This window comes from Symphodus melops, assembly GCF_947650265.1.
Source record: "Symphodus melops genome assembly, chromosome: 1".
NCBI lineage: Eukaryota > Metazoa > Chordata > Actinopteri > Labriformes > Labridae > Symphodus > Symphodus melops.
Genome location: NC_136691.1, coordinates 52,686,947 through 52,711,616, shown reverse-complemented (window position 1 = coordinate 52,711,616; position 24,670 = coordinate 52,686,947). Strand labels below are relative to the sequence as shown.

At 41.8% G+C, this 24,670-nt stretch overlaps 4 protein-coding genes across 16 annotated transcripts in view; 3 read left to right on the top strand and 1 right to left on the bottom strand.

The window, feature by feature from the left end:
- The first annotated feature begins 794 nt into the window (after positions 1-794).
- Positions 795-6,302, top strand: gkap1 (G kinase anchoring protein 1). Of its 3 annotated transcripts, XM_079369423.1 has the most exons (13): positions 795-1,191; positions 1,508-1,769; positions 2,500-2,649; positions 2,822-2,899; positions 3,236-3,371; positions 3,470-3,498; positions 3,664-3,825; positions 4,130-4,216; positions 4,908-4,971; positions 5,090-5,160; positions 5,249-5,326; positions 5,535-5,569; positions 5,805-6,302. In XM_079369423.1, the coding sequence occupies exons 2-12, from the start codon at positions 1,521-1,523 to the stop codon at positions 5,565-5,567; spliced, it is 1,137 nt and encodes a 378-aa protein (XP_079225549.1). In that variant the 5' UTR covers positions 795-1,191; positions 1,508-1,520; the 3' UTR covers positions 5,568-5,569; positions 5,805-6,302. The 3 variants fall into 3 exon arrangements, with proteins under 3 accessions (XP_079225549.1, XP_079225548.1, XP_079225547.1); XM_079369422.1 differs by lacking the exon at positions 5,535-5,569 and having other exon boundaries at positions 795-1,091; XM_079369421.1 differs by lacking the exon at positions 5,535-5,569.
- Positions 6,303-7,515: 1,213 nt separating this feature from the next.
- On the top strand, positions 7,516-16,476 carry LOC306840428 (ubiquilin-1-like). 3 transcript variants are annotated; one of them, XM_079369708.1, is made up of 9 exons: positions 7,516-7,566; positions 8,070-8,225; positions 8,346-8,488; positions 9,047-9,165; positions 9,685-9,806; positions 10,075-10,158; positions 10,475-10,590; positions 10,712-10,871; positions 11,248-12,236. In XM_079369708.1, exons 2-9 carry the CDS (start codon positions 8,094-8,096, stop codon positions 11,284-11,286), a joined length of 915 nt encoding a protein of 304 aa, XP_079225834.1. In that variant the 5' UTR covers positions 7,516-7,566; positions 8,070-8,093; the 3' UTR covers positions 11,287-12,236. The 3 variants fall into 3 exon arrangements, 1 of the variants encoding a protein (XP_079225834.1); XR_013781327.1 differs by lacking the exon at positions 7,516-7,566 and adding an exon at positions 16,240-16,476 and having other exon boundaries at positions 8,027-8,225; positions 11,248-11,362; XR_013781328.1 differs by lacking the exon at positions 7,516-7,566 and adding an exon at positions 12,329-13,207 and having other exon boundaries at positions 8,027-8,225; positions 11,248-11,362.
- LOC306840703 (putative gluconokinase) lies at positions 14,518-21,851 on the bottom strand. 6 transcript variants are annotated; one of them, XM_079370170.1, is made up of 6 exons: positions 21,667-21,851; positions 21,453-21,554; positions 20,909-20,939; positions 20,695-20,781; positions 18,840-18,883; positions 14,518-14,956 (listed from the first exon to the last, which is right to left on the bottom strand). In XM_079370170.1, the coding sequence occupies exons 2-6, from the start codon at positions 21,488-21,490 to the stop codon at positions 14,587-14,589; spliced, it is 570 nt and encodes a 189-aa protein (XP_079226296.1). In that variant the 5' UTR covers positions 21,491-21,554; positions 21,667-21,851; the 3' UTR covers positions 14,518-14,586. The 6 variants fall into 6 exon arrangements, with proteins under 6 accessions (XP_079226296.1, XP_079226298.1, XP_079226297.1 ...); XM_079370172.1 differs by having other exon boundaries at positions 20,909-20,936; XM_079370171.1 differs by having other exon boundaries at positions 21,453-21,546.
- A 461-nt stretch (positions 21,852-22,312) lies between these two features.
- Positions 22,313-24,670, top strand: part of frmd3 (FERM domain containing 3) — a 64,259-nt gene continuing 61,901 nt past the window's right edge. For 3 of the 4 annotated variants that reach the window (XM_079368085.1, XM_079368086.1, XM_079368087.1), the window contains exon 1: positions 22,313-22,717. In XM_079368085.1, coding sequence (XP_079224211.1) covers positions 22,613-22,717 — 105 coding nt within the window. In that variant the 5' untranslated portion in view covers positions 22,313-22,612. The remainder of the gene's footprint in view (positions 22,718-24,670) is intronic. The other variant, XM_079368088.1, reaches the window with a different exon arrangement.

Genomic DNA, 24,670 nt, shown 5'->3' with positions numbered 1-24,670 from the left:
ACAGAAGATTACTGCAGGAAAATATGAAAATGTAAAGAGAGAAATGTTGATGTACGCATCTCTTTATTATTCGTTCATCTTTAATTTGAAGCTCTTTTAATAGATACAGATTTAGAGCTTCATTGTTCTCTCTGACATTAATCCATTGTGTACATAACTTCTAAGCTAACGTACTTATTAAGACTAAGGGCTGTTCAAAGTGAACTTCAGCACTTCTGGAGTGTAGTGCAGTAGTGCAGTTTAACAGTAAGCACTCACTCAGCATTCACCTCCTTTTAAAAACATGGTTAGAATATAAAAGACCTTTAAAAACACTTGTTCTTTATCCTATTGATTCATGAAGTCACTTCATCTTCCACTTTAAAACTGGCAGCACTGTTTATAGCACTAAATGACCAGAGGATAAATTAATATAAAACTTAGCAGTGTTTTTTATGCATATGATTTTTTTGTGTGTGTAAACTTTTTATATCTGTGTGCACTTTTTTCTATTGATTTTAAGTTAAATGCTTTTTTAATTTATTTTATGCAAAGGTGATTTTATTTTAATAAACTATTAAACTCATCTCACTGTGGTGTCTTATTTGTGCTGGCTTGTTTCACATTGAGCGTGTTGTGAACCTCGTAGCGGTATAATGACTTTTAAAGAAAGGAGAATATTTTATTTTTTATTTTTTAAATCGCTTCCCACAAAAAATCATCAGTACATAAAGCACAACGCTTTATCAAAACAAACAAGCCTGATACCATGACAACCGTAAATACACTTCATGCTAAGCGGAACACCATCTTATCGCCATGACAACTGGGTTTTGTTTTTTTAACTGATAAATCTTAATAATAATATAATCAGTAATATAATGGCAGAACATTTTCTGATTACGATTTCAAATAACACGTAGTGTAAACTTCATACTAATAATATCGGATAACCAGCAAACAAAAAAAACTACTTTGTTTTGTTTTATGCTTTTTATTTTTTACAGTCACTTTAAAGCGAAGCGACTCTTTATGGTTTTTGGTCCTTTCGGGCTCCTGTACTCAGTCTGTTAGCGAACCTTCGCTTTACCAGAAGCAACCTTATCGAACAGGTGAAACTATTCTCTCAGATACTTTTCTTGTGAATACTTCCACTTCTCATTTATCCAGCTCCTTGTTTTCAACACAGACGACCACAGTGACTCCCTCCAGGTGTGTGTGTTTTTTTTTAACATGGCTGTTTTATTGTTGTTGCACTTGTTTTGACGCTAACAAACCCGGCTACATGTTAGCTTAGGTTAACTTGCTGCCATGTAATGCTAGCTGAGCCTGAAACGGTACATCTCACATGACGATATATATTTTTAACAACTACAGGTTAAACATAATGATCATGGTGTTTGTAAATAAAGCTCTTAGGGTTGATTTTTATGTGAGACCAGGGCTCAGACTAGAAGCTAAGTATCTGGTTTGTGACTCCCTTTAACTTGTTCTGACTTTATCTTTTATTGTTTTCCTCATCGATCAGTTTTCTGATCGACATGTCTTCCTCTGCGATGATCACTGTCCCCACCACCGCCTCCCGCTTCGCCCTGCTCCAGATAGACTCGGAGTCGGACTCCGAGGGCTCGGATCCGGGGAGGACCAGCACCACCAGAGGAGGAGGAAGGGACTCCTCCGGGAAGTCCAGGCAAGGGAAGGCGACGGGGGGGAAAGGTGGTCAGTTAAACGACAAGAAGAAAGACAAGAAGAAGAAGAGGAAGGAGCAGCAGCAGAGTGAGGCCAATGAGGTGACAAACACACCATCACGACACTGGGTCCATCAAGGGTACTCATGTGAATTTGACCCCTTTGAATCCATTTAAAATGATTAATCTTTACTTCCTGTTATGGCTGTTGTTGTTTCACTTCACCTGAACTGAAAGTGTAGCTGTCAGGTGAAACACACCTGATCACCTGATCATAGTTTTCTTTTCTCTTTGTAACTTCAGTCATTCAGATGAGCTGTATTGTGAGGCGTGCTCTTCAGACATTTCATATTTTTTTAACAAAGACATTGTGACTGATCTCAGGTCTTAATTTCCCTCGGGATCACTTGAATTTCCCTCGGGATCAATAAACTATCTATCTATCTATCTATCTATCTATCTATCTATCTATCTATCTATCTATCTATCTATCTATCTATCTATCTATCTAATGTTTTTTTTTGTTTCAGAGAGGGACCAAAGTGTCAAGTAAAAAGAGCAATTGCAAAATGTAAATCTTATAAGAAGAAAACATTTTGCTATGATGATGTTTTTTCATATAAGGCTTGAACTTAAACTTCTCTCAGATTAACAGAAAAAAAAAACTTGATCTGAAGGTCCTAACTGGATCACATGAGAGAGGATTAGAGCCTGAACATGTGTAGACTGAAAGACATTGCTTATAATAGTGCAAGAAAACATCAAAATATAATAAAAGACAGTCATATAAAGACCCAGTGTTTTGTTATGTGAACGTCTCTCTTTCTCTCAGTTGCGTAATTTGGCCTTTAAGAAGATTCCTCAGAAGTCGTGCGCCCCGCCTCCCTGTACGTCTGCAGCCGGTGAACTCCTCGGTCCTGCAGCAGGGGACCACGCTATGCCCGCAGAGGGGTGGCAGCAGTGGAAACAGAGGGACGAGCAAGTAAGAAAGCTCTACTATAATGTCCTCCTCATAATGGACTCCTCAGGAAGTCACAGATCTGTCTGTACCAGAGGTAACAAGGGGTCAGCTGTGGAGGATCTGCCTGACGAGTGTCTCTCTCTGATGAGACTGCATTTTACTGACTGTCTTCATGCTGTTCTTCACTCTGTAGATAACCACTGAGCTGTACGAGGCAGACCTGGAGAAGGCCCTGATCCTAAGTAAACTGGAATACGAACAACACAAACAGGTAAAGGATGTTCTGAGGCAACTCAAAATAAAGGTGATTACAATTTAAACTGAAAATGGGATCTCAGCTTTCTGATTTGTATCTCGTTTTTATGAAGGGAAGATATTTGTGTATATAATATATAATATATTTTATTTGTAATTACATTCATATCTGATGACCCATGTAGACAGATGCTGTTTAATGTACATCTGTCAAGGTAAGGTAAGACGGGTCATCCTGTGTAGATGTCTCGTTGTCTCCTTAAAGCGATAAGTCCTCAGTCGTCACATTGAATTCAAACACGTTCGAGTAGAAGCAGAACGTCACATCAGATGATGATGTGCTTTCACTCAGCACCCCACGAACGCGTCCTCGCCAAAGTCCAGAGGGGGAAAAGAAGGCGGAGGAAAGAAGGACAAAAAAAAGAACCAGCAGGCGAAAGACAAAAAGACGGTTTCACTGCAGGACTTCCAGGCAGAGGGCAGCGCAGGTAAGAAGAACGGATCGTTTAGTTTCTGAGCCATTACACTACGATGTCGTGTTCTGCACGGCTCACAGATGAATGTTTCTGATTTTGTGTCGTTGCAGAACATTTAGGTAGGAAACAAGAGAAAGAGGTGAGCCAGCTCCTTCTTTAAGCCCAGCTGTCAAACACATTCTGCTGGTTGTGATTTTCAACCATCTACTGTCCATACAAAGCAAATATTCAGTAATAAATGTGCATCTGGTTTCATGTATAAAGTTGCATAGTCATGTCGCTACATTAACGTCTTCTTATCCAGGACGCCAGAGCGGCTAACTTACTGCTGGGAGGCGGCCAAGAGGAGCGTTTTTTCAACAAGCTGGAGGATGACGTCAGTCGGATCATCCTGCAGGAGAAGAGACGTGAGCAGTACACCAACAGCCAGGGACAGGAAGTGAACACGTCGACAGAACACGAGCCGGTATGCAGACGGACACACACACACACACACACACACACACACACACACACACACTCGTTTCGATGCGTCAGTAACCTTTACACTCTCACTGAGAGCGACGGCAGCTTGTATGAGATGCACGTGTTGGAGAACGTTTGGCCTTTTTATCACAATGTGCCAAATCATTTTTGATACTTACTGTGAGCAACTTTTCTCGTCCGAAGCTCCGCTGTGTCACTAAAAGCTACATCAACCAGGTGATGTCTTCCTGACAACGTCTGAACGTCCTCACTGAACTCCTTTTGTCTCTGCTGGTTTTTGATAGGATCCCCGAGCAGAGCAGCTGAAGTACGACCTGGAGAAGAAGGACCAGGAAATCGATAAGCTAAAGAAGACCATCTCACAGTGGGAGGTGAGTGATCACAAGCTCGTTATCCTTCCTTCATTCTGAACTCTGTCCCATCTGCCTGAGTGGCTCTGTCTCCGTTTCCATCGGTACAATGAGCGTACAGTTTGAGACCCATGCTTCTTTATTTGCTGTCTGTTGGGTTAAGGTGCGTTTTAACGCTGCAGGCTGCTTAAACTACACCATGCACAAACCTTTTTTTTAAACAGCAAAGCTCTCATCAAAAGAAACCACTGATTTATTTTCCTTACTCGAGCCCAAAGGCAGCTGGGAAAGAGCGCAGCGGTCAGCATTCAGAGAGTAAAGAAGTTCAACGTCAAAAATCTTCTCAATTAGAACATTTGACAGGTGGGCTGAAGGACCGTACGGTCACACCAGTTTAATTTAGTCAGATGGAGCTCAAGTTAGCCGTCTGCTGCTCAGCATATCAGAAATATAAAACATGCAGTAAAAAGTAACAGAGCCGTATCGGTCATATAACGGCTGTTTTCGACAGACTGTTGTCATAGAGACAGGACGGACATGCAGCGCTTTCTTCTCAGCACACTAACGCTTTAATGAAGCCCTGCCGACGCTTTTCTGCCCCGTAATAAAACACTTCAGTTTACACAGGGCCTTAAACTTCACTTGAGACACAATCCACTTCCTCTTCATGATTTACACTTCTGAATGATTTTGTCTTCTTGTGTCTCTGCAGCTGAAATACAAAGAGGTGAAGGCGAGAAATTCTCAACTGCTGAAGATGCTCCAACAGGGAGAAAGTGAGTCCAAACATTTCGCTCTCATTTCATGCTCTCCATCCTCTGACTTCTCTTGCCTCATGAAGATTTAAGCCGGTCCGTGTGACGACTTCAGATGAGTGTCATTTCTCTCCTTCAGTGAAAGACAAAGCAGAAATCCTCCTACAGGTAGAAGAGCTGCTGCATATAAAAGAAGAGCTATCATCGCAGGTGTGTAAGAGCGAGATAAAAGACAGAGAAGCACGCACGTGTGTAAGGTAGACGTATGTGAATGTTTTTTTTTTTTTTTTATACTTAGGTAACGTCACTACACGGGGCCCTTGAGCAAGAAAGGTCTAAAGTCAAAGGTCTGCAGTCAGAACAACCTAAACATCAGGTGAGATCACCAATCCTGACACATACACATGCTTAGTGTGCAGTCGTGTCACCATGACAATGAAAAGTCAGACTGTTTCAGAAAGAGGAGATTTTAACCCTGTGAGAAGACGAAAATCCACTGTACATGTTTAGACAGGAATGTGTGTGTGTGTGTGTGTGTGTGTTCCTTTGCATACATGGTGCCTGTATCCCTGTCTATACCACAGAAAAAAGGAGCAAGCAGAGGGAAGTTGCAGTAAAAGTAAGCTGCAGCACAAAGACAAGTCATAATAGACCCGGGTTGGTGTGTTCAATCTGAGATCAGGGAAGAATTAGGGAAAAGTGTTGGTTCAGAAAAATTCAACCATTAATTCTTGTCTACTTTTTATTGGGGACATTTCTTCTCTTGTAATTAAATCCAACTTTACTCACTCTTAACTCAATAAATGTTGTTTTTGTCAATAACTGTGAACTTTCTGGCTTCTCTTTGTCGCCAGGGTAACAAGAAAGGGAAGAAAGGCTCCGAAGCAGATCTATGAATATTTCAGAAGTAAACGCAAAACGACGGAATGAACAAATGAAGACAAACAATAATGTTCACAAGCAGGGTCCTCTTTCTTTTATGTTTTTTTTTTTCTTTTTTTAGCTTGGACTTGATGTCAGCATAAACTGCATGCCCCTGTGATTACTCATATACACAACTTACACTCCAAGCAGGGAAAAAAAGGTGTCAAACACAAGTGGTTAAGAAGACTTATGAAGTGATGAAAAGAAGTTTCGAAAGTGTGTTAAAAGGTTGTCTTTACTTACAATGCTGCCCCCTGCGTGCACAGGTGCGCCACTGCATCTGGTGTGCAGGTGAGGGCTGTGTGCCTGGTCTTTGTTTGGTTTTAAACTCCAAACTGACAGATGTGAAATGTAAGTTTTTGTTCTCTTATTTTTCTTTCCAACTGTCAAGTAAATAAATTACTTTTTCAGTGAAAAAGAGATTCCCACTCGTGTGTCCATTTTGATGTTTGGTGTTAAAGAGTTATGAAAACGATTAGACCTTCTCGTTTCTGAGTTTTGTTTTTCAAGACTCTCGTTTCATCCCACTTTATTATTTTACAGGATCACAGAAGGCTCTCGGAGGACGTGGCAGAATAAATTAGTCCAATAGATTATAATATTGCATTTTTTTCTTTATGGAATTCCAAAACTGATGCATTCATCCAATTTACCTGTGATGATGCATTATTTCATTATCTTTGAGATACCAAAGCTATTTTTTCCTATTATAGCAGATTCATTTATCATCACAAGATCTTCAAAAAGGAGAAGACTTTCTGATCATCCAGAAACACAATACCGTAAATTCCGGACTATAAACCGCTACTTTTTTCTCACACTTCGAGCACTGCGGCTTCTACTCCGGTGCGGCTTATTTATGGATTTTTTATGGGGGACAATGAGCTTCTGCAAAAAAAAAACTTTTGACTTCGTCACGTCGGATCTTAATATCAGACATTTTGCGCTTCATGCACGCACCCTCATGATGGAAAACACACGGAGAAATACATATGATGCAGCTTTCAAGTTAAAGGCGATCGACCTGGCTGTCAAAGAAGCTAACAGAGCTGCTGCACGTTAAGATGACACTGACAGCGACAACAGAGACTGAGGAAGTGAGTAATGAAGTCATTCTGAGGCAGTGAATGGATGGACTTTTTCTTGTGAAATATATTACGGTCATCTTTTTCATCAGCCGTGTTACAGACACCGTCGGCTAGGCTTCGTATTGTAACGGTTCATGTTGTAAAGTCAGTAGTTGATAATGTGTTCATAATTCCGATTATGTGGAGAGTCAGTGAATGCACCAGCGAGAACGTGTTGAGTGGCTGTATGAGAGAACGCTGTGGGAGAGAGTTGGATTGTTACGGCAAGTTATGTGTTGCTCTCGGCTGTAAACGGCGTGGTCACGGCCGACAGTGATCGGGTTATTAAAAGTTATTTTTTGAACGCTCTCGTCGTCCTTTAACGTCCGTACGGACGCTACAGTATTTGCGGATGTTACCGGTAGCCTACGTCTGTGTAAATAGCTCTTGTTATAGCGTGGACACCTGCGGCTTATAATCAAGTGCGGCTTATATATGTACAAATACATTTATTTACTTATTTTTAGCCGGTGCGGCTAATATCCAGGTGCGCTCAATAGTACGGAATTTACGGTACATTATGGTCTTTGTGATTTACCATACTGATGCTTCCCAGTCTAATGAGGTGAGTTTAGACTAGTTCTGTTTGCTTTGTGCTTTACATGGTTAAAAAAAAAAACTCCAGATCACAAGAATGACCAGAAATGACACAATCAAGGAAAACCTGAGTAAATAAAAAGTATGAATGCATGGCCACTGTGGGCTTCCTTACCTTGAGAACCATAGTGCAGCTATATTGGAGAAAGGTAGATAATTCTGGAAACAATGTAATCTGAAAGAGTAGAAAATGTAATCAGAACATATTTCTTAGTTTTAAATTGTGACCTACTTTTATCTATTATGTGATGCATTTTATCTTTGAGTTAAGATTGTGTGTTTAAATAATTCAGTCATGACTATATGCCGTTATCCACGTTTAAGCTTCACATAAAAAATAAAGGATTACTTTAATTATTTTAGTTCCTGTACTGACACCAGCCTGCGTCCTCGGGTCTTCGCATCACTTTCTGTCGAGTCATTACTCCGGGACAGTGTCCTCCTCCTCCTCCTCCTCCTCCTCCTCTCCAGAATCAGCCTGGGCAGGACTGAGGGATGTCGGCCACAGCAAAGGAAGAACCTGGAGCCCCGGGTGGAGGTCAGGGGTCTCAAATGATCCACGTTTCTGTGAAGAGTCTCACAAAGAGCAAAGAGTTCTCCGTCAGAGGAAACTGCAGCGTCACACAGGTCCGCAGATGTGAGGTGTTAAAGACAGCTGCGCGTGGAGCTGTGTGGGGTATGACGTAACCATCGGGGTGAGAAAGTTCAATGGTTGTGTGTTTATGTGTTGTCTGTGTGTGCATACAGCTGAAATGTGGACTAGCAGAGCGCCTGGAAGTCCCTGCAGAGTGGCTGATGCTGATTCATTCCGGCCGTGTCCTGAAAGAATCAGAAATCCTGAGTCACCTGAAGGCAGCAGACGGTTCCGTCAGCCTCTGCATGGTGCAAAGGTACAAAGAAACACACCAGTCATAATAATAATATCTAGTTTAAAATGTCATCACACCCTGCAAAGACAATACATTATCTTACTCCACAACTTCTAACTTTTATGTGTGTGTTTTCCTTTTACCTTGACTTGTTATCTTTTAATTCTATAGCCTATATTTTGAAATTGTGTTTTTTATATATATACTTTTGTTGTTGTGGTTTTAAGATAAAATCCCTTATATAAGGCTGTTGGATTTTTGGGCTCCCCTGATGCACCTTTTATATTTGTATTACTTCTATGCAATCAAGATGTGGGCAAATAAAGTGTTAAGACTTTGTTGTGATTTTGCAGAGACGGAGTAGAAAGACTTTATAAAAAGGAACAGATTCCTGACTTCCTCACTTGTCTCTATTTCTATCACACACATCTTGGAAGACCTTGACCATGTATGTTTTAACAGGGCATCAGGTCACACTGACAGAGGACCAGTTCATACATAAAATCATGCAAAGATGAACTACAATGTTGCTGGAGCTCCTGTGTGTTGATTTTGTCTGACTGAGTCTGTCCTCCTCAGGCGTCCTGCTGCTCCCAGGACTGATCCAGCTTCAGAGGAGGGTCAGTCAGAGCTTACAGATGATCTTGACCCTGACCCTGATAACTTAACGCCTTCTCCCAAGTCTCCCCTCTGCCTGGGTAAGAACTACTCAACATGAAAATCTTTTCTACATACACTTATTTTTCTGCCTTTTCACACTTCTTAAATCTCTCTCTCTCTCTCACACACACACACACACACACACACTGCAAAAACTCAAATCTCTGCACATTCTTTTGTCTCATTTCTAATACGTCATCACGCTTAATGTCATGCACATTCATCTGTCTGGATGTCTGGATAAACGTATTGTTTCAAGACATTGCTGGTGAAACACAAGGCCTGAATTGCTTTTTTAAAAAGATTGTGGGCATCGTTTTCCTTTCATTAGACAGGGCGGCTGAAGAGAGACAGGAAATATTAGTAGCAGAGAGCGGTGGATGACATGCAGCAAAGAGCCAATGCTTCACTCAAACGCACGCCCATTGCGATGAGGGCTTTAGTTTCCGTACACGGACATGAGACCTAACCACAAGGCCCCTGAATGACGTGTTTGGAGTAGACACAGCAGTCAGTGCAGCCTCACCTTGTATCTGTGCTCTCTCTTGTCATCTCAGGCCTCCAGTCACTGATGGAGCAGATCACAGCCTGTCCAGGTCTGATGGAGAGCCTGCTGTCTGGGCCGTACGTCAGCAGTCTCCTGAACTGCCTCAGCCAAAACCCGGACCTAGCTGCTCAGGTGACACAAACGCAACATATGGCTGGATGCAACACACACATACTCATGCACGTCAGGGAACTCGTCACAGGCAATCAGATCACTTCACTGTCACTCGGCAGCTGCAGAACCCAATCGTTAAAAATATCAGTCCCACAGGCTGCAAACTAGTCAGCGCTCGAGCCGGGCCACCATCTTACCCACCACGTTTCTTCTTGTTAACACATCCATATAATCTCTCCACTCTGATCTTACACGTCGTTACAGCTTCATGATCTTTCTGTTTCAGATGCTGCTGAGCCACCCTTTGTTCTCAGGAAATCCTCAGCTGCAGCAGCAGATCAGACAGCAGATCCCCCTCTACCTGCAACAGGTGACTCCATACTCTCATATCGTGCAACAATGAAATACACAAATAATATGCAGGTTCAGGATTATGTAAACACTGAGCCAAAAGCACAAGGTAGTTGAACATTACCTGTGTTTCTGAATTGTAATCTGTGATCACGGTGGTCTCTTAATTATTTGTTTTTCAACAGTTCTTAAATTATTAAATATTTATTATGACATGTGCTGCTGCCGCCCTGTTGGCCAGGTCACCTTTGTGATAAAGATCTTGATCTCTATGGGTCAATTACCTTATTAAATAAACAACTTTTCATGATTAATGTTAATGAATAAAAATGTAGATGCAGAGTCCAGAGCTACTGTCAGCCATGTTGAACCCCAGAGCCATGGAGGCTCTGCTACAGATCCAGCAGGCTCTACAGACTCTGGCTGCAGAGGCTCCTGCACTGATACCCATGTGAGTATTGGTACACAACATAAACACACACACACACACACACACACACACACACACACACACACGCGTTAAAGATTCTGTAAAACTTCTCTTTATATATCAGCAAATGTCCGTCCTGCAGGGCTGGACTGGGAAACACTGGAGCCTGTGTCGATGCTGCTCCAGCATCTCACTGTTCCCTAAACGACCGATCAGGAAGTGGCCAAGGGGTTGCCACGGTGACAGAGCAGCAGCAGCAGTTTGTGCAACAGATGCTACAAGCACTCGCTAACTCAAATGGGGTATTTCATTTTGTTTCCTTTTGACCGTGTTGTCTTTGTCCGTGTTGGATCCAAACTTGTCTTTCAAACATCACAGATAACTTGCAGTGTGTTGTGATGTATTTAAGAAAACGTTTTTAACTGCTGGCTTCATCTAGCAGTGGTGTCAGGTTTGATTTGAGGTTATTTGTTGTAGAGCACATGAAGGCCAGAGCAGCTTCTTCTGCTCCCTTCATAAACGATCCCCACGCTGACTCTTCTGACAGAGCAAGAACCACGTCACGGGACTTTTTAACAGAAATCACTTTCTTTTACTTTGTGAAGCAAAAGCCTGGCGTGCTTGTTCTTTTTGCTTGTTGTTGTAGTTTCTCATTCCTCGGTTGTCGTTCCCTCTCAGGTCCGTGCTGAAGAGATCCAGGAGGAGATGAGCGGCTGAGTTCGGAGCTTCAGAGAGCGACAGGCGAACAGACAGGCCGCCGACTTCCCCGCTGTAATGCTTCTGCTCAGTCGCTGTCAGTCACACACACACACACACACACACACACACACACACACACACACGCACACACACAGATGTTGAGCTGGTATGTTTATATGTAAGTGGATTCAGATTTGCATAATACACACAAGTCACTCAAACCCAAAGCAGTAGTAAACATTTTGTCATTGTTGATGACGACGCAGCGCTTGAGAGAAAACACAAGGTCTGTTGTGCTGCATGATTAGAGAAACATTGATTGCAAAATTGAATATATATCGGCAACAAGACGAGGATGATCAACAAAATGGAGCTTCTCCTAGATACTCTTAATAACTGTTTAAAATGTAGTACTGTGTTTAGTTCACTTTATTTATCTTCTGTTTTATTATTGGTTTTTGTTGGACTGATTCCTACCCAGACGAGATTCTGTGAAATGTGTGTCGGTGTAGATACACTTAAAGATACGATCTACTTTATCGTCTCCAAAGGGAAATGTGTCGTCCACTCTGACCTGCTCTTTTATTCATCTTGTCCTCAGTCATTTCTTTTTGCTCTGTACTTTTAGTCAGATCGCTTCCAAAGAACAACTTAAATTCCTTCTTTAACTTCTTTCCTCCGTCACCTCCTTGTCCCCTTCAGAACACGTGCAAACCTGCTGGTGTGCACTTGTTCTTCACACAGGTCTGTGCAGGTACTCTAAACCCCCCTCACATACTCTTTTACATAAATGTTCAGAGTGAGGTCATTTATTAGTAATCTGTGTGCAGCATTACGAGGCTCAGGCTTCTTATCAGCTGGATAATAATGAGATTGAAAATCGAAGAGAACAATCTTGTTGTTGTGCTTGTTCCCTCGCTGCTTTAGTGTTTGTCCACCTCAGGCTGTAAAGATGAGGGCAAAAAAAACCGTGTGACTAAAAAGAGGTTGAGTGTTTATCGTAACGCCACAACATGCACAGAAACTCTGATCTTCTCATCTCTCTCTCTCTCTTTCCCAGGCATGAAAATACACAACTATGAAGGTTTAATTTTCACAGTTGAAGATTTTCCAGTAAACCCTCGATGCCTCTGACCTTTGGTTTATTGTTGTGTTGCTTATATTCAGTAGAATGCACCACACTGTGTTTGTGCTGTGGTGGGTTATCTTTGCATCCGTCGCCCACTCAGAAACACTTTGACTCATTGAGCTGACTCTTAAATTTGATGTAATCTGTTAAAAACAGCAGATTTTATAATTCATGTTCTGTGTCAGTCGACAGAACTCTCTCACTTAAATATGCATGCACTGTTGTTTTATTGAACATGAATTTATGATGATGTCCTGCTTTGTAAAGCTGCTTTTGTTCTCTTCATGCCACGGCCTTCTTTTAAAGTCTCATTTCTCCTTCAAAACTTCTTTAAGAGAAAACGGTTGTTTTATATTCTCTGTATCTTTAAAGAAGACCTTAAAGAAGTTTTTTTTTTTTTTTTTTTAATATAAATAGAGCTGCACAGTTTCTGCCAAATGATCACGATTATTGGGATCACAATTATAAAGGGGGGAGGGGAGGGGGGGCTGTGGTTCCTTTCCCGCATGTCTATCCTCACTTTCTCTCCCTCATTTCTGTCAGTCCACTGTTCTATCGTTCTAATAAAGGCACAAAAAGCCTTAAAATAAATATCTGAAAAGAAAAAAAAATGTTAATTGTTCTTTCACATTAAAAAAATAAATGAGACCTAATCTAAGCCTTTAAGTTTAGATTTGTGCTTTTTAAAGTTTCTCTAAATGTGTATTCTTCTCCCTCTCTCCTTCGTCTCAGTATTTACACATGCACATTCAATCATTGTTCTTAAACACAACCACTAGAGGGCAGTTCAATCTTTTCAAACAGCCTGGTCGGTTTGTATGCAGTCTGAAGCTTGCAGAGTGTGTTTGTGTATTTGAACGTATGCAGAAACACACAGTATTAACTTTGAACTCTTTGGCACAGATCACATATCTTCACTGTTTATTATGAGTCCAGGATCTCATGTTAATAACACCTGGTGAATCATTCATCTTCTAAATAACTAAACCTTAAAATTGATTTTTGAAAGTTCTATTCAGCCCCATCGAGAAATAACAGTGTGAGTGTTCGTCTGCTGCTGCCAGACTGAGGGGGTTTAATCTCGAGTGGTGTGTGCGTGGGTGTTTGTGCGTGTGTGTGTGTGTTTGCCCTGGTCGTGTGAGGCACGAGTAGCCAAGGGTTTTTTTTTTGGGAGGGGGGGGGATTAGAGGCTCCTAAAATATTTGTGTTGAGGTTTGGATATGAGTCACAGCACTCAAAAACAGCTCCACCGTGCTAAATGGAGATGTGGTCTGTCTGTGTGTGGTAGAGAATGTGGGGGCATCCTGGTCATGGACATCAGTGTGTGTGTGTGTGTGTGTGTGTGTGTGTGTCTCCTGAAGATACTTAGACAGCAGCGATCACAAAGCCTCGGCCTGATCTGGCCATCGAGACACACTTGGGTCAGAGGAGTTCAAGCTGCCTCTCAGCAGTGAGAAAGTTTAAAGACTTAAATCTAAACCCCTCTAATCATTTTTCTTTGTGCGTGTTCTCTGTGAAGATTGTACTCAGAGATAAGTCGATGGATTAGGAAAGAGATGTCAATGCATGAAAAGCGGTTTGACAGATTAAATAAGATCAAAACATGTCGGTGATGATAAGAAGTCGCTTGAAACTAAACAAATCCATTTCCCGATGCTGAAGTTGTCATGAAATGTTACGGCAGAGATTTATAAAAGAGCAGAGAACTAAATAAACACAAAGGTCATCCAGAGTCATCTCATTCAAAACAAAGTGTGAAATTAAGAAAAAGAGACCTGACACAAGTTTTTAAAGTCTTATATTTCAGTTCCAGCTGTTAAAAGTTTCCTCTAAACTAAACAGCCACTGTCATGAAAACGTAACTTAACAAAAAAAAAATCTAAATCACTGAAAACTGATGTCATTATTTCAACTGAAGATTTGAACATTTGACCAAGACACAAAGCAAAGCCACCGTCCCCATTTGATGTACCGTAAAACTTCAAATCCTAATTTCAGGCCTCATTCTGTTCACTCGCCTGGTGTTGCTGTTTACAATTTTATAAAATACGCAGGCTGGTTATAAGATTATATTTTAATTAAGAAGTTGATTAACCAAATAATATGTAATTTCAAACCATCTCTTAAACCAGCACCTCTAAAAAGGGAAGACACTGATGATTGCGTCTGATTGGCTGCCGTGGCGGTGTTTAAGGATTCGTTGACGACCTGAGGCTCACGATGTGCGCCTCGACCTCAACCGCCAGGTCAGGGATGCTCCTACGGATGTCCAGCGTCAAAACGTTCTCCTGCTCCAGCGGAGGCTCTAAAACGTCAAACTGGGAGCGCAGCAGGTCGGCCTTCATGTAATGTCCCATCCGGTCCATCATCCTCTGATGAATGAGATCGTAGTCGCCGTGCAGAAAGATAAAAAAGACAGGAGGAGAGGCCGGAGGGAGGAAGTCCTGGTTCGGACTGGAAGAAGAATCGAGGGCTTTGGAGCCGTACAGCAGGATGTGTCTGTACAGATGCTTCAGGGCGGAGCAAACCACGATGGCATCGCCGCCGGAAGACCTTTCTCTGCGATCAGAAAACACACACACTTCAGTAAATTATTGAAGCAGCCATATCATTTTCAAGTTTCACTCAGTGACACATCTGACGCAGCTCTGCGTTTACTATTCAATACTCTCCTTATTTATCTCAGCCTAGTGTTTGTGAAGTCCCTCAGTGCAGCTCCTATGGAGTCAGAACAGTCTCATAATGAATAAATGCACGAATAAGGACTCGCAAATGTATTTGGGAGTTGTATATAAATATGACCCGATACACAAATGCATTATCAATGCACACACAAAATTTCACAAAGTTTCAATCCATATATAAATAAAAAAACAAAACATAAAAATACGATTTGTAAACACAATTGTGATGATTCACTAAAATACATTTTTGGAAGTTGTTACATATATGAATTGTCAAACGCGCATTTGTCTCTGTGCTTTTAATTTGTAATTTGTGTGTGGAGTTTTGAGACTCATCTAGCGCAGCTCTGATCCACAAATGCGTTTTTTTTTTTCTAAAAGGGGGTCGTCTGCAGCCAATCAGGTGTCTCACTCCTTTACAGCCAATCACGAGGGGCTCCCCGCCAGGTTTTTTTTTTTTAACTGACGTCATTACAGTGCGCAACATAGACATAATATACGTAGACGTCTATGGCTGTGACACTCTATGATCGTGGGTTGTGTAGTTCTTTCAACAGATATGGAGAATAAATCTTTTTCTTCAAACGAGGTTGATATCAGATGAGTTTCCTACAGGAGCATAAATCGTCATTTTAGCTCGTGGTCACTCTAGCTGTGATGGTTATGACGTCATGGCGAACAATCAAATCGGGTATGGAGAAAATTAACAGGATTTTAACTTCCGGTAACAAACTCTTGAGCCCTACTGTCTTCAGAGAAAGCTCCTGAGCGCCCTCTGTACGATGTCATCTCGCACTGTGCGACTGTATCGCTCACGATCTACAACCAAGGTTCACGATAATCTGCTCGCACTGTGTAGACCTGAGCGCTCGAAACACAAGTTAAATCAGGACGGAGCGTTGACCAGTGTCAATGAAACCCATTTGAAAAGGGAGAAAGATCTGAACAGAACCGGGTCAGCAAAAAACCTGCAGATCATCAAGGAGTTGGAAGAAAATTTGAAGTTAGAGAAAGCTAAGAGGCTGGAGTGTGAAAAAGAGAACAGGACACTAAAAGACGAAACGAAGCACCTGAATCTGTCCTCTGAGAGACAACCAGACATGCTTGATTACTCTTCTAAAACCAAGGAGGAGGCTCAGTGTCATCTCTGCTCTAAAGGACAAAGACTCTAGTGGCCCAAAGCTGCAAGAATCCTTCAGCAGCGGCATCAAGACCTCGGAGCAAACTCTGACCTTAAAGAACCAGCTGGAGGAAATGACGAGCAGGTGTCAGGAGCTGTCCTCCAAACTGGCAACACAAGAGGCGACCAATGAGAAGCTGCAGAAGAAGGTGAAGGACCTCTACAAAAAAGAGGAGACCCAGTGGTGGAGGGCTGAGAGCCTCAAGAAGGAACTGGAGGAGATCAGGACTTGACGTAATCACACTGGGTCTGTGTAAGTTTTTTTTTCTCCGGGACGCTCCGGTTTATTCCCACACATAAATTCGGACTTAATTAAATTCAAAAAGGTTTGATTAATAATTAAAATAAGCTGTGAAATAAGCATTCTTTCTATATTTTAACAGACAAAAGTCTCTGAATGCAGTTTGAACAAAACAAAGTACACAATGTGAACCACAAGGTTTTTACATTTATGTTACATTTGTTCAGAAAACATCTTTGGAGGCTCAGATTTGTTCAAATACTCCAAAAAACAAAAAGTGTGTCGATGGAGACATGAGCTAATCACACCTATTTGGTTTTTCGGAACCAGGCTAAAAAAAATAGGACAGACGGATGGAAAATATTTAGTGATGAGAAAGAAAAGAGTGATAAGAGAGAGAAAGAGAGAGAGAGAGATTGTTACATCCAACTTTTTATTGCTCTTTAGGAATCTGTCCAAAATGGCCTAAATCTTAACATTAGATCAGATTGTACATCCTAATTTTTTTAGTTCAACAGTGACTGCCCACTTTTTAAAACTTCCTCAGTGAATACATTTAATTAGGCACCAAAACGTCATATAAACGAAGGTCTACAGTCAAGAAACTACATATCCCACAATCCACTGCCAATGACATGCCTTCTTCTATAAATAAACTTGCCTTGCCTTCTTCGCAAAGTAACTTAAGTCATTGTTAAAGTGTTTATAATGTTAGTGCAGATGTTGTTCTATCTTGTAATTTGTATTTTTGAATATATAAACTACAGTCATGGCAGCATGACAAGGTTATGAGCACATTAAAGTTAGCTTACGAACGAGCTCGCTGGCACTGAGGGGCGGGAACCATTGCCATGGTAACAGCGAGCTCTATCACTCGAGACGTCGCTGTGACCGTACCATAGACATAATGCCTCATCGACTGACGCTGTCTGTTGGAGCTCACGCGCAGCACGGCCGCCATCTTGGATGGGTCTCTGGTCCGCCCGCTCTGCGTTCATTTATATTGAAGGTTTATCCTCAATTACAATAATCATCATAACTCCCCGAATTTCTAACGGATTTTCACACGGTTTGGTTTGTTACAAACAGCAGAAATGTAGTTATGATACAGGACGCCTGACACGTTGAAAAATACGTATTTTCATGCCAAAAGACTTTGTATTCTGCTCTAACAAAGACATGGTAGGCTATGGCTTATTGATAAATGTATAAATGAATTCATTTGAATTTATTTTAGAGGAGAAACAAGTACGATTGTTCACTTTAATTTATTTCTTCCAGAAGACAAAAGTAAAGAAAAGTAAAGCCAGTGCAGAAGAGTGAAAAGAGCATGACTGAGTTTCCCATCAAAAGCCGTATCAATGTGCCCAATCAATGTTTATGACATCAGAAATCATTTTGTTTGATGGTTCAAATTTTTTTTTAATTTGGGCCAGTCACCTAGTGGTTAGTGCGTGCGCCCCATGTACAGAGGCTGTAGTCCTCTAAGCAGGTGACCCAGGATCGACCCTGTGGCTCCTCTCCCTCATGTCATCCCCCACTCTCTCTCTCTCCCTGATATTTCTACTGAAAGTGTATTTTTGTGGGTAAGACGTTTCAAGACTACAATTTTAGATATATTCCTGATTATTTGCTGATTTTTTTTTCTTACCTACAGTAGCTTAATAGTTCATTAAAAGTATTTATTTGAACGACACATTATTTGACCAAATGCACTTTTTTGTGCTGTCTAGACTGCTCCAGCCTTCTGAATCTTATGTCCACAAGGAGGAGCCAAAATCAAGACAAACTGAAAGTCCCTAACTGGACCTTTAAAAAGCTGTACATCCTTACACAGATATTTTATGTAGATTAGATTAAATTGGGAAGTTGGGAAACTTCTTGAACTTAAAATCAACTCTGGTGAAAAGTGGCTAAACAGAAGAAGTGGGTTAAGAGAAAAGCAGGCAGGCCAAGATGGGCAGATGGAGAAAAGTAACTGTGACTGAGTGTGGAGGAGTGAGACGAAGAAAAAGAAGAAGTCTTTGATGTTGCCGCAGACGTTTTAAGAAAGAGACGGCTCAGTCTTCTGCTCTCCCTCACCTCGTCTCTTCACTCTCCCAAAATGCTGCTCCTCTCTCTTTGCTTTTCAGCCTGATTTTCAAAACCATCAGTGATAGTTTTGATCTTTTCCAACAATTTCACGCCGGGGGTATTCTTACCTCGCTGCTTTCCTCTTCGGCTCACACCCTCTCTCTAAACCAATCAGCTTCTACTTCACTTGTTAAGTATTTGTTAAGTTCTCAGTGCTAAGTGTGCAGAACAGTCTGTGTGTCGAGAAGTTTGGCCTAATCTTACCTCTCAATGACTTCATGTAGTTTGAGGAGCCAGGGCCGTCTGTCCTAAAGGAAAGGAATAACTGTGAGTTATTAGTCATTTCTTTATTTTTATGATTTGGAGACTTTCTGAAATTCCTTTTTGACACTGTATAGAGTCTCATGTCAGGGAGAGAGTGGGTAAGCACATGGATCCAAACTCAGGCTGACTGCATCTTCTGCACAAACTAACCACTTCATCTTCTTGACACGCCTTATTTTGTTTTTGTGTTTTTAAAAAAAATCACATTTGTACATTTGTTTCACATTTGTCTACAGCATTGTTACGACCAATATTTTCTTCTTAAAGGGAAATGTGCGACTTTTTGATCCAGTAGGTGTCGCCCTTGAGCACCAGCATGAAACCAAAACAAACAGACTGCTTTTTCAGTTTTCTTTTACATTGGGGAGCGGTCATGTTGTCCATAATTTCATACAGTTTATGGGTAGTGCTTCTCAACTGGCTCATCGGGACACAAAAGTGGGTCGTGGAGCAGTTTTCAGAGGGTCGGTGGAGGTGGAAATGACACGTTTATTTTGTACCGTCTGAGGTCCAAATTGCACTTTTTTTTTTTTTTTTTACATCAAATAAGTCAGACTTATTGAAAAATATCCAACATTTGGGTTTTTAATTTTCACGAGTTGGTGGTGAGTCTTTCATCGAGAGAGTTTGAACCTCTGGAGAAGTTGCTCCCTCGAGTACAACATTATCTCCTTAAAAGCGAGGTGCAGAAGGCCAAACATTTAGATCGCACTCTTACTGAGGCAACAGTCCTCCAAGCGGGAGGTCAGGGTTCAAGTCTGAACTGCAGCTACTTTTTCACGTTTCATTCCACCCTTTCCCTCCATGATTTCCGACTCTATCCACAAAAAGGCAGAAGAATCATGTCTAAACATCAAATCATAGTGAACATAACGCAGCAGAAACTGTGGAAAAATGTTCACTGATTATTATTTTAAGTCAACTCGCACTGGAAACATTTTTACTTTGATGAGCTTTAATGGTCAAAGAGTCTTTTGATAACCAGACAGGGAATCCAATAGAGATTAGACACAGATACCAGCACTGACACACTCTGATTACACTGCCATCAGAAGAAGAAGTCTGTCCAGATGTGGTAAAGACTGCATCCTGCAGAGCCTTCAATATGAAGAGCTAAGCTGAAATTAAACTGGGGGGACCCCGCTCTGCCTGCTCAGGCTTTTCCACCTCGAGCTGCCAACTGGAGTTCATGACAGGCACAGTAATCCCGAATGTACATTTCTGCTTCACTTCATCACACATTGTCCAACGGCCGACTGTTGAGTGTTTTTTTTAAACATGCTGATGAATTAAACAGAGCGAGTCTCCCCTTGTTTGGAAGCTGATTTCTGAGTGGGAGGTTATCATCAGTCACCAAGCAGAGCTAACAGCAATCTGCTGCCAAATGTTGGCTCCGCTCGCTCGGCCTGTAAAGCGTGTAAACTCAACTTTGGCTTGTAGCCAGTGGATTGTTTGGAGGGCTCAAAACAAATGATAAATATAACAGTGAAAGCTGCTTTCGCTGTCCGCTCATGTGAAGCCTCTCCAGACACTTGTTGTGTTTCTGTGGCTGCAAGTCTGAGAGAGTGATTCATCCATGACAGGAGACAAATGGCTTACTCCAAAAATGACTGACATTCAATTTGAGCTGACAAGACACCTCCACGGACGGACGCGCACACACACACACACACACACACACACACACACACACACACACACACACACACACACACACACACACACACACACACACACACACACACACACACACACACACACACACACACACACACACACACACACACACACTGACCTGGTCTGTCAATGGTTCACCACGAGCCATCTTGTCAATGTTCTCCTGTGGGTGGAAGTTATCGCCTTCATGTAAGGGCCAGCCCAGCTGAAGTGTCGAGACACGTGCACACACACGCACACACACACACACACACACACACGCACTAGTAAGATTTTCTGTGTGCCATGCTGGAGTGTTTGTTGTGTATGTGGAAAAGTGAGCAGAACCTTACCTTTTCTGATAGGAAGGCCCCGAAACTACTTCTGTGCAAGAAAAGAGACAAATTCACCACCAGAATTCATTTGTCAAATACATAATATGTCTTCTTTAAATGTTTGCTGTTCTAGTTTGATTCAAGGACATAAGAGTAAATAAATGCTTTTCATGTGTGTTGGTGTATGTAACATGTATGCATAAACCAGGACAGTCTGGACACATGCCTACATGTGGATGAATCAGGTCCAAGTCGAACAGAAGACGGTAAAACTAAACTACTATACTTCTGTTGTTTGTTCCTACAATTAGCCTTCTGTAGAGTGGCCTGTTTACCTGACAGGTGTAGCCTTCTGTAACCTGTTGTGTAATGTTCCTCATGTGACTAAATGACACCTTACACTCCTCAATGTAAAGCCCATTAAGATGACCCGTAATGACCTCTGCTTTAAAGATAAAATTGCTATTTGTAAAACTGTTATTACATTTTTTTTTTTACTGAGCGAACATTGTTGTGCTTCTATATTGAATGCAACCTTTAAAGTTGTCCTCTACACACATACTTCCCACAGCCTGAGACTCCCATGATCACATAGATCATTGTCCTCTCTGTCTGTGGATCTTCAGACTCCTAAAGGCAGCTTGCTCATCAGGTCCCTGAAAGGCTCAAAGAAGAAAGAAGCTGTTTTACCTGCAAATTGTCAACACCTCTTTACACAAACAACTCCACCATAGGAACATGAAGAAATAACACGAGCTTCATGTGGTGAAACCTACCCATGTAATGAACCTGTGCTGCTTCATCAGGTGTTGTGAGCTCCTTCATGAATGCACAGGTGAAAAAAAACAAAAACCCAGCACCCTACAAATGTATGAAACAAAAACGCTGCATTTGTTATTCAACTTTAATCTTGTGGAGAAGAAAAGGCAACACAAGGAACTATCGCCACCTCTCCCCGTTTTAAACAGTGGACATTACACGATTGACTGACGTGATGACGCACGACGCACGCTTGCGCGTGCCCTTAAAGAGACAGCGCTCTGCTCTGTGAGGGCTCATTCTCATGACGTTGCTGCTTATTTGACGTCATGGTTGATGAAAAAATAAATTCATTTAACAACACTTGATTGTGCTTCTGATTACAGTATCAAATAATCCCACTTTAAAAAAAGATGCATTTTTTTGCTACACAAATGTACGTGTGGATTTAAGTTAAAGGCACTGAAAAATAAAAATGTGTCATTATTTTTCACCTTTTTAGCTGCAAAAGAACAACTATTATTTATCATTGGTCTGAGAATAAAGCTGTACACAAAATTAAAGTTAACATTAGTGTTAAGGTGTGTGTGTGTGTGTGTGTGTGTGTGTGTGTGTGTGTGTGCGCGCGTGTGTTCGTGTGTGCGTGTGAGAGAGAGAGAGAGAGAGAGAGAGAGTGAGGCGGGGGAAAGCCATCCTCTCCTGTGAATCCATCAGTGGCCAGGCAAGAGACGGATGCAAGCCCTGCTCCCTCCCGCCCTGTTGCATCCATCCATTCGGTTACTCATCCATCCTTCTCTCCATCCAATCGTTCATCCTCAAGGGCGTCACAAGAGCCGACCGAGAGGTGCATACATGCATGCATGCATGTTTGCGTAGATCCTCGTTGTATGTAGGCTACGTTAGAGCGTCTGCACTGCGCGTGGATCCGCTGTCATGAGCAGCTGAAACAGAAACGACAGGAGGATGAAAATGCTCCGGTTTCGCAGCCCCAGCATCCGTTCCTTGGACCAGGAGGTCCTGTGCACGATCAGGTTACTTGATGACTCCGAGATCTCCTGCAGCATCCAGGTGAGAAATCCTAACACACCTCATGTAGGCGACACTGTCCGCTGAGATTGATGCAAACACACGTGGAGGCTGCAGATGAACAACCTTACATCAGAGACTGCAAAATCGTGAACTGAGTCTTTAGCCAATATTGTTCATCTTAATAGTGGTCGTTTTTGTGCAACAGAGAACATTTGGACGTATTGTTCTTCTAGTTTCCGTTGTGACGTGATTTAGGCTTCCCCCCGTTTTGCCTTTATGAGATATAGAGGTGAGAGAAAAACACATTTATTGCTGTGAGTGTGTTTAAAATCTAAGCTTAATGCGACTCACATGAAGAGAAGTTATGAGGAAGTTTGGTACACATGGGTGTGGTGGTGGTGACTGATGAGGTCAGAGGACTTCAGTTTGGGTTATTGATTTGCAGTTTGTCGATGGAAGCTGTGTGTCTATATTTAACAGAGAGAGAGAAGGTCCTGCCTTTGCAGAGGTTAGAGGATAATGTTGTTTTCCAACCTGCTGGGTTTCAAATAACCAGACAGCATAAAGTGAGTCATTGCAGTGACCCCAAACTAAAAAAAATGTGTGGATATTGTTGTGCAAACTGTGGATACTCTTGTTTACTTTAAATTAAGGTTTAATTAATGTAAAAGGATGAAGTAAAAGAGAGATAGTTGATGTAGTAAAAAAAAAAACTGCATATGAGAAAAGTTAAAAACTAAGCCTACAAGTGGAATGATCAGGTCCATATCTGACAGCAGACTGTAAAACTAGGCATAAGAGATTTAGAACTAATTTACCATCACGTTTTCTGTTAAAATACCTTTACCCCTGTTTTGTTGATCATTCTGCAAATGAAGGAATGGAAAAAACCAATCGGCATCCCCCCATGCAGTCTGAAGCCATGTTGGTTATAGAGTCAGATGCATCTCTAAATTGCCTGTACGTGTGGAGGGGAGTGATCAATAATCGCCTGTCTTCGTGTGTCATCCTGTGACTGACTGATCGCACGTCCGGTATGAACGCCACCTCTCGCACCACGTCAGCTAAAATCAACTCCAGTCCAGGTGGCAGCCTCCGATTTTACAAGCACAAACTCAGGACAGGACACGGCGCACGCCCTAACGACAAGACGATGTGCGCTTCTTAAAATGCTCATTTCCTGCAGCAGATGTTGAATAATTGTTTTTGGTCGCTGAAGCTCATGTCTTTATTTGTAAAAACAGTGCAGGGTTTGTTTTTATAAGTCATCCGTCAAAGTTAAGCACACATTTGTTGAAGAGTTGCTGACATGACTGACAGGTGGGTGTGTTAGTTTGTCAGGAAGCTGACAAGGAGGTTTCTCTGATACCATTACCATCGCCGTGGTTTGGCCTCAGAACAATTCTTTATATAGAAATGGATGATGTCACCAAAACCACGTCCATGTTTTATACAGTCTTTGCTGCAGTCTCACGAGACCCTCTGTTGGATCAAGCTGCACCGTCACCTTAAACTGAAGATCAGCCAGTATTAAAACTTCTCCAAAAAGGAATTAACTAAAAGTACGAGAGACTCGTCTCGTTTGAGATCTCAAATTAAAACTTTTCTTGGCTGGCTCAACAAAGCAAAATAAGATTTTCCCGGTTTACACAAATAAATCAGATCCTGTGTGGCTCCTGAGCTCCGGCTGCTGCCAAGATTCAAGACTGATGAATTTGCCAATTTATTACTCACATGTCACAACTTCAGTACAGAAAGATATGTGAAATAATAAGTGCCTCGGCCTTGTTGTCTGACCCTGAAAGAGGAAAATAACTAGCTGTCTGTCAAACTTACTGTCTCACTAGTCCTGTACATTTACCCTGTCAATGAATTACACAGCAACACAAAGTGCACTCAGAGAGGTCGTGTGTGTGTGTGCTCGCTCGTGTTGCACACGTGTATACCTGCTGGCTTGTGTCTTTTAAAGCACAAAAGTGTGTCGAACATCCG